Source organism: Buteo buteo, chromosome 10, assembly GCF_964188355.1.
Source record: "Buteo buteo chromosome 10, bButBut1.hap1.1, whole genome shotgun sequence".
Taxonomy (NCBI): Eukaryota; Metazoa; Chordata; class Aves; order Accipitriformes; family Accipitridae; genus Buteo; species Buteo buteo.
In genome coordinates this window covers 10873397-10888017 of record NC_134180.1, presented here as the reverse complement: position 1 = coordinate 10888017, position 14621 = coordinate 10873397, and the positions used below count along the sequence as shown (strand labels likewise).

The 14621-nt window shown below is 48.2% G+C and overlaps 1 protein-coding gene across 1 annotated transcript in view; it reads left to right on the top strand.

Annotated features, from left to right (window-relative positions):
• The window catches only part of PAPPA2 (pappalysin 2), a 93979-nt gene that overhangs the window by 46667 nt on the left and 32691 nt on the right, over positions 1–14621 (top strand). Inside the window, exons 12-14 of the mRNA XM_075037543.1 lie at positions 2791–2926; positions 3168–3387; positions 13790–13961. Of these exons, the coding sequence (XP_074893644.1) occupies positions 2791–2926; positions 3168–3387; positions 13790–13961 (528 nt within the window). The remainder of the gene's footprint in view (positions 1–2790; positions 2927–3167; positions 3388–13789; positions 13962–14621) is intronic.

The following is a 14621-nucleotide window of genomic DNA, read 5'->3' as shown; positions in this document are numbered from 1 at the left end:
TAATGGTTAGGTCAACATGATTTTTACAGCCGTGATTTTCTGACCACAGACACAGTTTAGAGGTTTTGTGGCTGTTGCCTGGTGTTACTGGAAAGCTGGGCTCTGGCATGCTGCTTCCTCTGCTGTTTGAGGAGCAGCTTGCCCTGCTTTGCTCAAGGGTGTCTAGAGAGGACCTCTACCCAAGACACTCAGACGATTTGTTGAATTGTCAAACCTGAGTCAATAAGCATGGCTATTGCCTCTGACATCTTCCGTCTCTCCAAATAACTTCCTTTAGCTGATATAACTTCCTTTAACTGATTTTTTTTTTTTTTTTTTCTTTTTCCCTTGTATGTGTGCTCACAACCTACTTTCCGGCTTCAGTCTCTGGCCATGACAAATGTGCCTCCTTTCTTCCTTTGCTAGTGAGAAAGCAGCAATCTCCCCCTCTGCCCTACCTAGATGAAAGCTTGCTTTCCACTTCTCACCAGGGGTTAAAGCGTGTTCCAGTTTTATTGGAGCTTGTGGTCAGTTCTCTTCCTCTATGGATGTTTATATTAAAGACTTTCATTACTGGTTCTCCATGCTCTCTCTAGGAGTGCTATTATTTTCCGCCCATAAAATTATTTATGGACTAGTAATAAATATGCCCTTTTTCTTTTTTTCTTTTTTTTTTCTTTTTTAATAGAGTTTGCTGATTGGTAACATATTGAGTTAGGAAAGACGGTTTCTTGTTGACAATTTGCCTAGCACACCCGCCTGCCCGGACAGGAATGATGCTGTTCATGCACATGTGTACCCACGTGTGCATGGTGTTTCATGGCCACCAGCTCCCATGACCATTTTAAAGCTGTTGCACCTGTGTCAGCCGGGTTAGAGCCACACCACAAAACTCATCAGGTGGTAGGAATTGCTTCCTACAGCGTTTCTCAAGAGGTGGCACCAATGAGCAAGAGAAAGGCTGGGTCATGCTGTAAGTGGGCTAGGGGCGAGAGGTGTGTGTGTGTGTCTGTGCCACCTAACAAAGCATCTACCATGCACCTTGGGCTTGTCTGCAGATGGGAATCATTATGATTTGCAGATGTCCGGCCATGCTTTGTTCTCAGTTTCTAACACATCCAATGAGGAGAGAAATCAAAATCACTTGTAAGCAAGTCAGGATGTGTAACATGCAGGAAATTAAACAGAAAGGGGGAGAGGGGGGGAGAAAAATTAAGAAGATAGCCTGCTGTGGCCAAGCACATAATATGTATTAAAAAGAAAAAAAGAATTGGGATGTTAGTCAAGTCAGCTGCTGTCAGTCTAACTTGGGGCCAGTGTCCTTCACCTCCAAGCAGATGCACTGCAAGAAGGGAAAGACTAAGCCCTCCACCCAAAGCTGTGCAGTCCAGGGAAAACCTCACCTGACTTCTCCAACCACCTTTCCTGCCCTGAGGAACCATGCTTGGAGGACCAAGCAGCAGGTGGCTGGGTTAAAATCGTCTGGCTCCTTGGGGCTTCCCAGCTGCAGCTCTGTCCTGGGGGGCTCCTCGAAGCAGGCTGTGTGCACTGCTGGCTCTTCATCTTTCTTCTCTTCCTGCTTTTCTTTCCACCCTTCTTGCTTTCCCATTTCTTTTCCTTTCTCCCTCTACTTTCTCACCAAGGGAGACAGTGGGACTGTACCAAATAAAAATGTTTGAGCATCCTGGTCTACTTCTTGCAGCCAGGCCAGCCTTGCATGAGAGCAAGCCCTGGCCAAGGGAGCATGTAGGCAGCGGTGGGGAATCGCTTGTGGGGTGTTTGCTACCAAGCACCTCCCTGCAGGGTGGGAGCCCTGGGCTGAAGCCCAAGGTTTTCTCCTGCTCCTGCTCCCGTGCATGAGCAATGCCTGGTGTGGCATGAACCACCCCAAGGCTGGGCTGCCATCACAAATCGGGCGGCTGTCCCCTCCGCTCCTGCAGTCTGCTCCTTGGGCTGTGCCCGGCCAGCTGGGACTTGTCCTCCTCCAAAATACATCTTTGCCTTGAATTTCTGGGCTCCCTCCACACCAGCATTCAACAAAAACACTCCATAGGGTGGATCTTGATCAAAACACATCACAGCACTGGGTGGGGGGTACCAGGGTGGGGGAGAAAAACATTTCTATCTTCTTACTTCTGAAGAACATCTGTCCTGCCATGATTGATGCCATGAGTTTCCCAGCTGCCTCCTGTAGCCTTCGGGGCTGTAGACAAGTGGGGAGCTGTCGGCTGTCCTAGCAGGCAGGGCTTCTTCCCACAGATCTTTCCACGTGTTGGCTGACGGACAGTTTGCAGTCACTCCAGGTACTGGGGCTGTTATTTGTTTGGGGTTTTTTTGTTGTTTTGGTTTTCTTTTTTAATGGAAATATTTCAGTGGCAGGGCTGGTAGCTGTGCTCTTAGGGTGCCTCACTTGCCTGGCCAGCACTGTGTGGAGTGGGAGTTGGAGCCTGGCGAAGAGAGGGCAGAATATGGGTTATCCAGGTCTCTGTCAGGTGTTGCTCAATTTTAAGAGCAGCAAATGTGAAAGCTGGGAAGATGCCATAAATTTATGGCAGGGCGTGACAGTTACACGTGGGAAAGGCTAGGGAAAGGAAGAAGGGGAATTAGGAGGGAAAGGACTGTGTTCCTGCACCCTTTCTTCCCTCCTCTCTCTCTTCCTACCCCTTTGCTGCCCTGTACATCTGGAGTCTCTGACCTCCTAACCCTGCTCCTGCTCTCTCACCATGTTCCCTCTTTCTCTTTCATATATTGGATCAGAAAGGCTGTATTTGGTATGCATGCTTTCAGGGTGTCTCTTGCCCTCCTGCCCAGGTGTGCTTTGAGAGACCTGCAGTGCCCACCTCCCTCCTGGTCTTCCTGGCCTCCGACGGCACCGTCCCAAGCAACCAGCGCAAGCCGAGGGTCACTGTCCAGATGAGCAACATAGATGGGCTGAACCGCTCTTTGGGTGAGCAACCTATGGGCTGTGGCAGGAGTCTGTGCCGTTCCGGTAGGGATGCCAGGAGCCCTCACCATTGCTGCGATCTCTCACTGGATTGGGTGCTGCTGTCCCCTGTGCCTCCTTGCAGCATCTTCTGCTTCCCAGGCTGGTCTGTTGGGATGTGTAAGGGAGCAGAAGAGGTAAATCAAAGCAGAGAAAATAACCCTAGAGCTGAGCTAGTGGCTTTTTTCTTTGCCCCATCTCGCAGGGATGTACGAGCTGTCATGCCAGCACAATCCCCTCGTCATCAACGTGACCCATGACCAGGAGGACCCATCCCACTGGGCTGCTTCGGTGCTGCTCAACTTTTCCTCCCCACTCATTGGCATCGCAGCCGTGGCCTTGAGGACCTCAGCTCAGGCTGGTTCCTCTGACCCCACCACTTGCCTGCTGCAAAACGAGGAGGGCCATGACCATCAGCATTACAGGTATGATCTCTGCAGGACGCTTCCCAAGGGGCACCCAGGGTACCTCTTTCCTCTGGGGCTTTGTGCTTCAGTTCTGGAGTTTTTATTTACTCATTGAGTGTTTCGTGATTATTCTCAGGTGGCTTTTGAGGTGTTGTTGGAAAATCTAGTGTATGAGTCTTGATTTGCTTGTCTCACTTTGGGGGGGGAGGCAGGAAAATAGGTTTTGCGCGTGGCCCATGCATCTGCATAAAACTGCGTTAAAAGACTGTTCCCTGGTGAGAAAACTAAGCTCCCTCTGGTGAGGAGTTATCGCTGGGGGTTGCTGCTGAAGCTGAAATGTTGGCGGCTTTAGTGTGTGCTTTTCAAGCTCGGTGTCCATCCATTCCAGCCTTCCCCACACTGCAGGAGGTGGGGACAAAGCTCTCCTCCTCCTCCTCCTCCTCTCTGGGCTTGGTTCCCTGTCTATCCCAGGCTCCTTACCAAGTCTCACGTTGCGCTGGTTGTAACAAACATGGTGATAACAATAGTAGTAGCAATGGCGCTTTAATTTATTGATGTCCAGTGTTTGCAGACGTCTGCCTGTCTTCATAAAGCAGCAAACGAGAGGCGGCGTTTGCAGAACAGGCACTGCTCTCCGAGCGGGTCATGCTGGCAAAAGGACGGGGAAGGACTGTCATCCAAAATAGACTAAATAAACAAGGCAGAAAGAGCGTGCCGAGCAGAGGCGCGGACCCAAGGAGGAACGAAAGAAAGGTGCTTAGCTCTGTCCTAGAGGGGTAGTGGGGCTGACGACAGCCAGACCTGCCAAGTCTGGCTTTGCTTTCGAATCCCAAGCTCCCTGAAGTTACAAGCATGCCGATCCAGGGCTCTGGTTCAGTCACTTACTCAAACCACACCACTGGGAATACTGATTTTTGGGTCCAAGCTTTGCTGGATCTGTGGGGGTGTTAAGAGTGAAGGGCTTTGGCTAGGGTCATCGCATCACTGCTACTGTCATTTTTCTTCTGTTGATGGCCCTGGATGGACGAACATCCCTGATAATGAATGAGTGTGCATGTGTTTGTGTAAAAGCTTGTGGGATCATGGTACAATTGATTTATGTAGAGTTCTGGAAGCCATGAATATCCTGCAGTTGCCTTTACTTTCTTTTTTTTTTTTTTTTTTTTTTAAGTGCATGTGTGATTTATACAGAAACATAAATCTTAGTGAGTCAGCATATAAATATTATTCTCAGCCTTACATTAAAGGATCAGCGTCCACCTGAAATGCAGTCTGTTTCCTCCTGGTAGCCGTTACAGCTATGTACACACATGCTTCTAAGACCCCAGCCAACTGATGTGGTTTTTCAATTACATTTTCTCATCCTTTAAAATAATTTTGCACTCATTACTTGAGAGCTTCCCTTTCTCCCTCAGAAGTGACTGCAAGGAGAAATAGACTGGACACAGCTGAGCTTTGCCTATGGATGGGGAGAAGCTCATATAGGGACAAAAAGATAGGAAAATAGATGGTTTTCTCTTAAAAGTCTTGTTATAGCTGAAGCACAGGCCAGTTCCCATATCGCCAAAGCGCACAGAGCTGCGTGCTTTCCCCTTTGCATGGGCACGGCAAGACCCAGCAGGATCCTCACATCTTCTCCTCCTCCTCTCACTGCTGTCCTGCAGGCTCCCCGTGGCCTTGGCTTAGCTGCGGTAGGCTGAATTACAGGTTACACATGTGCCCTTAGCAAACACTCTAATACTCGGAGTAAATCAGATCCCCTGAGTTTTCGGAGTAGGAAATGCTATTCATAGTATCGCTTTTCTGAACAAAAGGCTTGAATGTTTAGAAGGGGGTTAGGCTACAGCCTCCAGTAGCCTCAGTAATAATAAAGGATCTGCCTCTGTTCAGTCAGGAAGCATCCAAGTATCCCCCCTCCTTATTATATTTTTAAAATCTATTTCATCTCCAAAACTAATGTACAGCACTATTTTTATTTTTAAGGGCTAATAATCCATTTCATATAGGCAGATGAAGCCTGGAGAAAAAAATCCCCTATAAAAATCTAGGAATATAAAATCTTAAGAGGTTTAGAGACACTCAACTGTAAAAGATCACAGAAGAGCTGTGTTATTCCTCTAAAGAATTAAATGGACCATTCGCAGGCACCCAGACTCATATACACAGTACGCGCATGTGAGTGCTTTCCTAAAATAACCCAAGAAAGGGACAGTAACAAAAGCAACAAAGAAATGAGGTTTCCTGACTTCAGTCTAGAAATGCTCATTGCCAAAATAATAAATATATGACTGCTTGGTATTTCTGTATCATCTTTCATCTTAAAGGATCTCAAAGTGCTTTGCAGGCTGGGGCAAACAGAAAGATCATGTCTTTGCTGATGAAATGCAGCCATCTCCAGGTCAGGATGGAGCAGGCATTTGATGCTAGAAATGTACATCCTTGTTTTGAAAAAAGGATTGCCTTCTGGTTTTGGACCCGCTTGAGGCACTGAAGGTTGGAAGAACACTTGCAGATCAAAGCAGTGTGGTGTCCCTCCCTTGCACCTCGCTACCAGCACCAGGAACCCGCCTCTACTGTCTCTACCAGCAGCTCAAGGCTCTTCTTTGCTTTCTGTACCCAGTCAGAACCTTACAAGGTCAAGTAGAAATCAGACTTCTAGCGAGTTTCCACCCAGGAAACTCAAACTCTCCAGCTTTCACCCTTTTCTTTGTATTTTAAAACTGAGCCACAGTTCCTCCTGTTTTCCTTGGTACAGGCTATATACTGAACCAGGGGAACATTGTTCATTTCCTCCATTATGTTTATTTTTAGCTTGGTCTATTTTTAATGTGTTTTATTTTATGTTAGCATATGCTGGGAAATGCCTTGGCGAGTTAACAGGAAAGGTGCTACAAAATGCAGTCTGCATTGTGTTTTTATCTCCTGTGTGAGTGCCCTCCTCTGCTGCCCCAAAAGTGGGTTTAATGCATCAAGGGGAGTCTGGTTTGGATTCCTTTTATATGGAAAGTGGATGTCAGGGAGAGAAAATCAAATGGAGGAGGGGGTTGTTTACATATTTTCAATTGCTAAACTTTATTCAGCAAAGAGAAGAGGGCCATTTCCCATGCAGGTTTTATTTGATTTGTTTTCTTTCTTCCAGGTGCCAAATTTACGCAGGGTCAATTTATGAACTGCATCTGTGCTGGTGTGAAAATTTGTGGGGACCCTCGGTAGAGATGCTGGTGTTTCATTTCCTTCCCTCTGGCCTAAGGTGCCCCATGGTCAGGGACCATACACAAAGTGGATGGACCCTTACGTTGGGATCCCAAGGTCACTCCTGATGGGCTGAGACCTCAGGTCAAGATGTACCTCCGTCCCCACTCTGTCCTCCCAGCCATTGTCTGCTCAGGCTCTGCTTGCACGCGTAGTGCAGCTGGCATTGAGAGCTGTCTGCCATGACGACAGCATGTATTGCCTGGAAGTCTGTTCACTGCCTCTCCTAGGGACATGCAGCCTCCTGGGTGCAGCATGACGCCCACCAGAGCAGGTTGTGTCTGTACTGCACCGTGTGCATCCTCTCTTCCTTGAGCTGGGGGAAAATACCTCTCAAGAACCAAGCCTAGGATCCTGATCGCCACCTTTCCTGGGGCATGGGCTCACCTTAGCCTGCCTTTGCCTCTGCCCTTGAGACCTCTCAAGGAGCCTCTCTTCTGGCATCAAAGCCTTTTGACCTCTGGTGTTTCTCTTGGGGGTCCCTGACTGGCTGATGGGCGGTGGTGGCCAAGGCTCTACCGTAGGACTTGATCATTCACTTCAGCTGGTGGCTTCACTGTCTGGCTGGAACATGACAAGGGAAACCCTGGGAGGTGCAGGGACAATTTTCATGGGCTGCCCCATTCTATTTGCTCTCTGCAGCCTAGTCAGCTTCTTGAGTTTAATGCTTTGTATATGGGCTTTTTTTAGGATGCTCAAGGCATCTTCTGCCTTTCCCTGAGACTAGCCAGTCTCACCTAGAAAAAAATATCGCCCAACACAAAGTTTTTCACCAATATGAGCTTAAGTCAAACACAACAGCTGAATGGCTTAGAAACAGAGTGCTTGGCGTCACTTCATGGAAAGGGCCACCCAGTCCGATAAATTTGTTCCAAGCGTGGCCAACCTCTGATACATTGAGGGAAGGTGAATTCCCACACAGAGCAGTTGTGTGAGGTGCAAGGTAGGTTTCCCTCCTGACCCCAGCACAGCTCCTGGTGAAACCCTGAAGCTTGATCTTGGTTCCTTATTCTCTTACCAGTATGGACATTACATGAATCACACAAAGCCTTCTGTCCTTCCCGTGTCCAGTGAAGAAGGGAACAAGCACTGGGAGACCCTGAGATTTGCCTGCAGAGCCCTCGGAGTACTGCTGCAGCCAGCCTGCCCCTGTTCTGCCCTGCCTTCCCTAATGTCATATACAGGCATTAGCATTTTTCACAGAAACTGGATTAAACATGTCCTTCAGAAGCCTCTCTTATCTCATGTTACAGGCTGCAGGAGGTGATGAGTCCACCCCCACCCCCCCCCGCTGAGCTATTCTTATATCTAGTAACCCTCTCTGCTGAGAAGTTGCCTCTGATCTCAAGATGAAAGTTGTTGCTTTCGCTCCATTCTCGTCAGAAAGGTCTAAATGCCTCTTGCCAGGAGATGTATTTTCTGTGTATATGTGTCTACAGAGTTATCAGATCCTCTCCCTATCACCTTTCTGTCATGATAAATATTTTTTCCTCCTTAAATTTTATAGCATAAGTCTTGCAGTCCAGGTATGACTTCTGCTTGCAGCTCCCTTTTGAAATCCCTCTGCTATTTGCACGTCTTTCTTGGTGGTGGATGTGGATCAGAAGTGAATTCCTTTGGACAAGATAGAAGGTGGCAGAAATGAGGTACAGTGTGTTGCTGTGGGGATTGGATATGGGTAAAGGTGGTGTTTGGGACGGCTGAATATGCACCCTTGAGGAATACTGGCAGATAAATCCTACCTGTGTGCTGGCCTCACGATGGGCAGGTGGACCATATACCTTCAGGAAGGAGTCAGGCCAACTCCTCTCAGGAGTGATGAAGGTACAGTCCATCCTGCCTCAGGTTGGGAAGCTGACTAGTCCAAACCTGACATCCTATTCAGCCTCACTTTCTGTGCTTCTATAAGTCTGTTTTGGTGTAGAAAACAACAAAAAACCCATGGAAAGGAACTGTCTGGAAATATATTAAGATTGATCTGCTCTTGCTTCTTTTTCTTCCTTTGCCACTATGGCTACGGAAGGGCCAACAGGTCGTTTGACATCTTACTGGTGCCTTTTCTCTATCTGTGATGTAGATGACAGTGGATGACTCACCAGGATGTTATTTTTTGCCAAGTTTCTTTGGGAGTCACGTACAGAAGCAAACTTCTTTTCTTGAGATGGCAGCCTCAATGAAGATCGTAATCAAGAAGCATCACCACCGTTGGGTCTGTACACGTAGCCTGCTCCCACACGGATGGCTGCCATCAGATGTACTGGAAAAGTGAGACCTTTCCCCTTCACGAGAAACATGCCTGAAGGGAGAAATTCCCAAGTATTTCCAAAACACCTTTTCTCATTTCCTAGCTATTCTCTTTTGTTAGACCACATTGCGGTAAACATCTTTTATTTCACTGATGTTCACTGCTACAATCCAGACTCCACCAGAGTACATGCAGTGACTACTTTTAACTTCAGGAGATTTGGCTGAAGTCTTTACCTTTCCATCAACATCTCCTATAACCCCATCTCCCCAAAAATTTGCACCATGAGATGAACAACTTGTAATAATTTTCCCCTGTTAGAGTTGGAGCTTGATGATAAGGGCTGTTTTAGAAGCAATCTTTGGGTTGAAAGCTTGGGTAGATACTACAGCAATTTATGGATGATTTATTATACTTTAGGCAGCTGCACTGTATTTGGCTTGGCTTAGCTTGACTTGAGTAAATCCATCAGTATTTTCTGGGTTCCATGAAATAATTGCTGTAAAATGCAAAATTTCGGCTTTTCAGAATTTGGGGGTTGTCACAACAAAATGATGTCTCCCTACCAGCATTGCCACCACTGACTCAATGTGCTCCATTGTTGGCAGTTGCCTCCTGCTTTTATTCTAGAAAGATGAAGGATCCCAAAAGAGAAGTTTTGCTCTAGTTCATAGAATTGGTCCCATTTCAGAACAAAGCTCTTATCATTCCAGAGCAGTTAAGGCCATTGCTAGGCAGAATTTCACAGATTTCCAGATCTGAAACTTTCTTTCATGTATGAGTTATGGAACTTGGTGAGCCCAGAAAATCATGCAGGCTGGTTCTGACGTGGAATAAGTTAGGAGAAAAACCTTAGTATTTTGTAAAAATGTTGTTGACAAATCATTAGTTTGAGCTTCAAAAGATGCTGGGATAAAAATGGAATTTTTTTGAGATGTTTCATGCCGGAAAAAAAAAATAAAAATATTGGCTCGTCCCACATCTTATACAGCCTGAATCAGAAATGGGCAAAAGTCAGGAGTTTGCAGCTGCGATACAGGAATTTCATTTATCATCAAAAGGAGAAAGAGCTCCTTCATGCTGAGATCAGAACTGGGCTAACTGCACCATTTCCTCGTCCAGCCTTTGTTAGGGTGTTCCAGAGGCTGGGAGCAGTGATTTATTCCATCACTTTACCCGAACCCTGGTAAGGCATGTGGATCATGATGGGGCCAGGCCCCATGGCTTTTTGCCTTTTTTTTTTTTTTTTTTTTTTTTGTCCTGCACTTGTACACCATCAGGCTCAAGGGTGTCCTGGCCCAGAGTACTGCAGTGATAGTCATGATGATGCTGATAATGGTAAAGAAAGCAATCAGGGCAAAGTTTGTAGGTAGAGATGAGATATATATATATATATATATTTTAAGCTTACTGATATATTTGAGAAAATCAGACGGCTTTCAGTGACATGAGACCCTCTTCAGGTCTGGAATAGCAGCACTGGACTTCAAAACTACATGTAGGATGAGAACAGCTTCTCAGAACTTGGGTCGATAGGTCTCAGATCATTTCCAACACAAAACCTAGTGGGTATTTGTGGGATAGAGGTGTGCTGTTAGTCACAGAGAAAACAGTGATAAGTTAGTCATTTTCTGGGGCAAAGAGAAAGCTAATTATTTCTAAAATATATCTATATGCACATAAAGAATGTGTGTATGACTATATACGTATGGTGTATCTAAAAAGAAAGATTTTGATATTATGACCTATAGTTGTCAATCCCTTATGTGTAACTAATATCTATAACACTTTGCATATACAATAATATAGTAGGAATCTTGGTGATCTCTCGATCTACTTTATACCAGCACTGCTGTTTATGTTTCTGAACTGGTGGAAAACCAAAATGTGCTCAGTAGCACTGAAAAGGACCGGTGCTTCGCTACGTGTTATTAAATAACAACGTTGTCCCGACTGCCGAGGCTGCCCTGGACAATGTGCCATTGCTCCAGCAGAGCTGCTCCAGCCAAGCACTTGGCCTGGCTGGATATGTCCGGAGGGTGCCACCACCATCCCTCCACCCCGGGCTGCGCGGAGCTCTGTGACTCAACACAACATCACGAGCAGATGGAGTTAGCCATCTCGGCGTCACAGCGTGGCCGCACAGCTGCCCTGTAGCCTACAGGTGCTTGGTGAACCCACCACTCCTCTCCCAGACCCGCTTCCCAACGTGTGGTCTATGACTTGGCTACGTAACCTCCACCTGCCCGGCGGCACTCGGGAGTAAGGACTTGCAGTGGTGTGTTGCTACAGCACCAAGCACCACGGTAGGGAGGGATGCTGTGCACCAGCTGCATCTCCCTGCATGCCTGTGGCTGGTGAGGAGGGGGCTGGGATGCAAGAGCGAGGCTGGAAAGAAGAGAAGCTCAGCCCCTTTTGCACATGCGTGTGCAGAGACACGCAGACGAGGAGGTTTAGGACAGCAGCTCCGTCATGGGGAGGTGGAGCTGGGGATGGGAGCGTGTGTGTGTGTGTGTGTGTGTGTGTGTGCATGCACTGGGGGCACAGGCAGGGAGCAAAGCAACTGCCCGGAGAAGGTGACTGCGGGAGGGAAGGGGAGAGGGCTACAATTGGTACCAGATGCCCTCAGAAGCTAATGACCTGACAAACGCTGTGCTCATAAAACAAATTCTTTAAAAAGGAAGCAAATGGAAATATAAGCTAGTGAAAGAATTTGCAGCAGCTGCCCTGAAACCATTTCTCACTTCATAAACAGGTCTGCATTGAAAAAACAGCCCCTTTCTTCTTGTTCTCCTTTGTGGTCCCCTCCGGTGCCCACCGGCTCTTTCAGGGCTGCGGCCTGCAGGTTTCCACCGTGTCTTTGGCTCAGTGGACTTGACCAGAGTCAACAGCACATTGCGTTCCCTTAAAGTCCCTGTCGGCACCAATTTTTTTATTATTTTTTTTTTAAGAAGAGCAAAGACTGCCTCTGCCTCCCCTGGGTGAAACACAGCGCACAAAAACTGTCAGCAGCCCCGTGGGAAGCAGGGAGCAAAGGGGAGGCATTCGGGCGCAGCTTCCCTCCCTTCTCTCCCCAGTTATCACCTGAAGCTGCAGCACCTCTGCTTCAGGAGGGCTGATGTCAGGTTTTGCGCCTATATCACCTGGTAAAAGATAAAGCCTGACTGCCAGATAACCAGGGCATTTTCCTGTGGGAGCTGTTGTGTCAACCCCATGTCTTGGCCTCATTCCACCCCAGGCAATTAATCTAGTGGCTGCATTTCACTGATGGTGACCATAGCCCTCTGGCTGGTACTCCACTACCAGATTATTTGTGATGCTTAATTAATCAGTACCTAATGACTGGTCCTTGGTGGGAAGCTGCCAAGGGACAGGTGACACATTGCAAGCTTTCCTGGGACCTCTTGTAACTTGAGATGATGCACAGGGGAGGGTAATTCCTCCTTGGAGCTGTGTCTCACCTTGGTGGCCACAGCTGAGTCTGTAGAGCTGGACAGGTGCACGTTGAGATGGTCTTGATTCCAAAGAGCCTGGCATCAACACGCACAGGCTTGAAATGCTGCGTGAGCCTGTGGGAAGAGCAGAGGTGATGAAGACCACCAAAGCAGAGTGGGAAGGTGACAAGAGTGGGGTGGAGGAGACACCTGCAGCATGTCCAGCTTCTCCCTTCCACCACAGGCTGTGATGTAGCTGTATGGACATGAAGCTCAGGCACCTCTGCTGTGAGGTCGTGGGGGGCACTGCACATAGTTTGAAGAACATCTTATAGGTGGTACCCTAATATCGGCAGAGGTTTATTCTCCAGCTAAAACCTTCCTTGCAGTTGGAGAATCTTCTGTGGATTCTCTGATGTCTAATACAGGGTTCAGCATACCTGTTGTCCTTCTATCAGCAGAGGCTTTAAAAAGGTTTTTTCTTCCTGACCATCTGTTGCTGCGAATCTTGTCTTATTCTGCACTAAGGTTGTCTGAAATCAAGATGTGAATTCAAAAGTTAGCAGGAAGGAGAAACACCCAGTGTTACTGTCTGGGCTTTGTTGCCTTTGGAAAGCACAGATCTCTTGCTGTCCACTGTTGGTCCCCAAACACTAGTGTCCAAGACACATGCGTGAGCAGAGTATGTACAGGAGGACACATGTGAGTGGCTGCAATCATGCGTGAGTCTAATGGTGTGCTCCCTATGACACTGCAGAGTGCAGTTTCAGGAGATCCATTGCCACAAGTTCTCTGGTGTCCAGTATGATTTGAGCACGTTGGAGATGAGAAATTGTCATGTGGTAGAGACCAGCTTGCTGCCGGAGAAGCTGCAGCCCTTTCAGGAAGGTGCTCCAATGATTGCTGTTTGCAGCTTTACTCCTTGTGCGTTCAGGAGCGCTGCTTGATAGGACCATCTGATATCAACTTTCCTACTTTGGCCATGGAAGAGTTGTGGCTCTGCTGGATACACTGTCTGCCTGCCCCCTCCCTGTCACCTCCCTCCTCTCGCTCTCTTGGTCCACGTACACCGAGCACCAACAGGCCCTTTGGTGCCCGACTGTGTGCAGGCTCTGTGCAATGCATCCTGCGTGCTCTGAGGCAGAGGAGCTGGAGTTAGCCCCACCAGACAGCATGGATTTTGGAAGGAGCGTTGTTGGGCTGTGCCTCCTTTCATCAGCTTGGAAGGACACGATGGTCTGTGGGAGGATGTGGGCTGGGGTTGGGCTGAGGTCCAGCCAAGGCAGAGCTGGGAAAAAGTACCCTCCTGGCATCGTTGTCAGAAGACTTAAAGCCTGGAAGAAGCTGGGGCTGAGGGGTAGGTGTGCATCTCTGTAAGCATCTGTGACCTGCTGAGCAGCCCACACGGGTGCCATCTGGAGAGAGCCCATCCTTGCTGAAGAAGTCCTGGGACCCCACTGGTTGATCCCTTCCCTCTTCTCCTCCATAGCTGCATCCACAGTGCCTGCGCAGGATCGGGAAGCTGCATGCAGCCGCTGCTTGCTCACGCTGCCACCCTCAACTGTACCTCTGATGGCCCAAGGCACATGGCATGCACTGTTGCCTGCGAAAAGGGCTTCGTCCTCCGCTCCAGCAATGGGAAGAGCCTGGGCTCCTCGCAGGTGAGTGGACCTCAGGGTGGCGGTGACCTCACAGCCTATTGGACCAAGTGCTAATTAAGAAAGATTTAACCACCCTGAGGTGGTGGGAGTGACTCTAGGACACGTTGTTCCTCCAGCCCTGACCTCCTCGCTGCCTTTCCAACAAACCTCAGCCCAGTGGAGGCTCTAGTGCTGGACCTCTGTGCTGGTGGCTGTTGGTCCTGCTCTGGAGATCCTTCTCCTTCCTTTGCTGCGCTCCTTCTAGCTCTCCTAGCCTAGTGCTGCCTGCAGACCATGGCTCTGCCAGGCTAAAAGTCACTGTAGGGGATGTTGCAAGCCGGGGTGACGCACTCCTGCAGAGGGAGAGGTAGACGTTTCTGTTCTCTAGATGGGCATTGCTGGGAGGATTAAACATCCCTGGGATGTTTTCTCTCTTAAAGCTGAAGTTAGTGGCTCAGGGAAAAATGAAGTCATTGCAGACTGACTATATTTAGAGGCAGCCGACAGCACGGAGAACTTTTCTTCCTTTGTGTTGCATTGCAGTAACGCTGCCCACATCAGCGGGGCAGCGCAGAGGTCACTATGAAAGAGTTTGTCCCGCTTTTCAGAGAACTGGTGGATGCCTCATAAAAGCCACAAGCCAGCATGGCTCTTAGCATTTGACGGAGGAGACCTGGGACT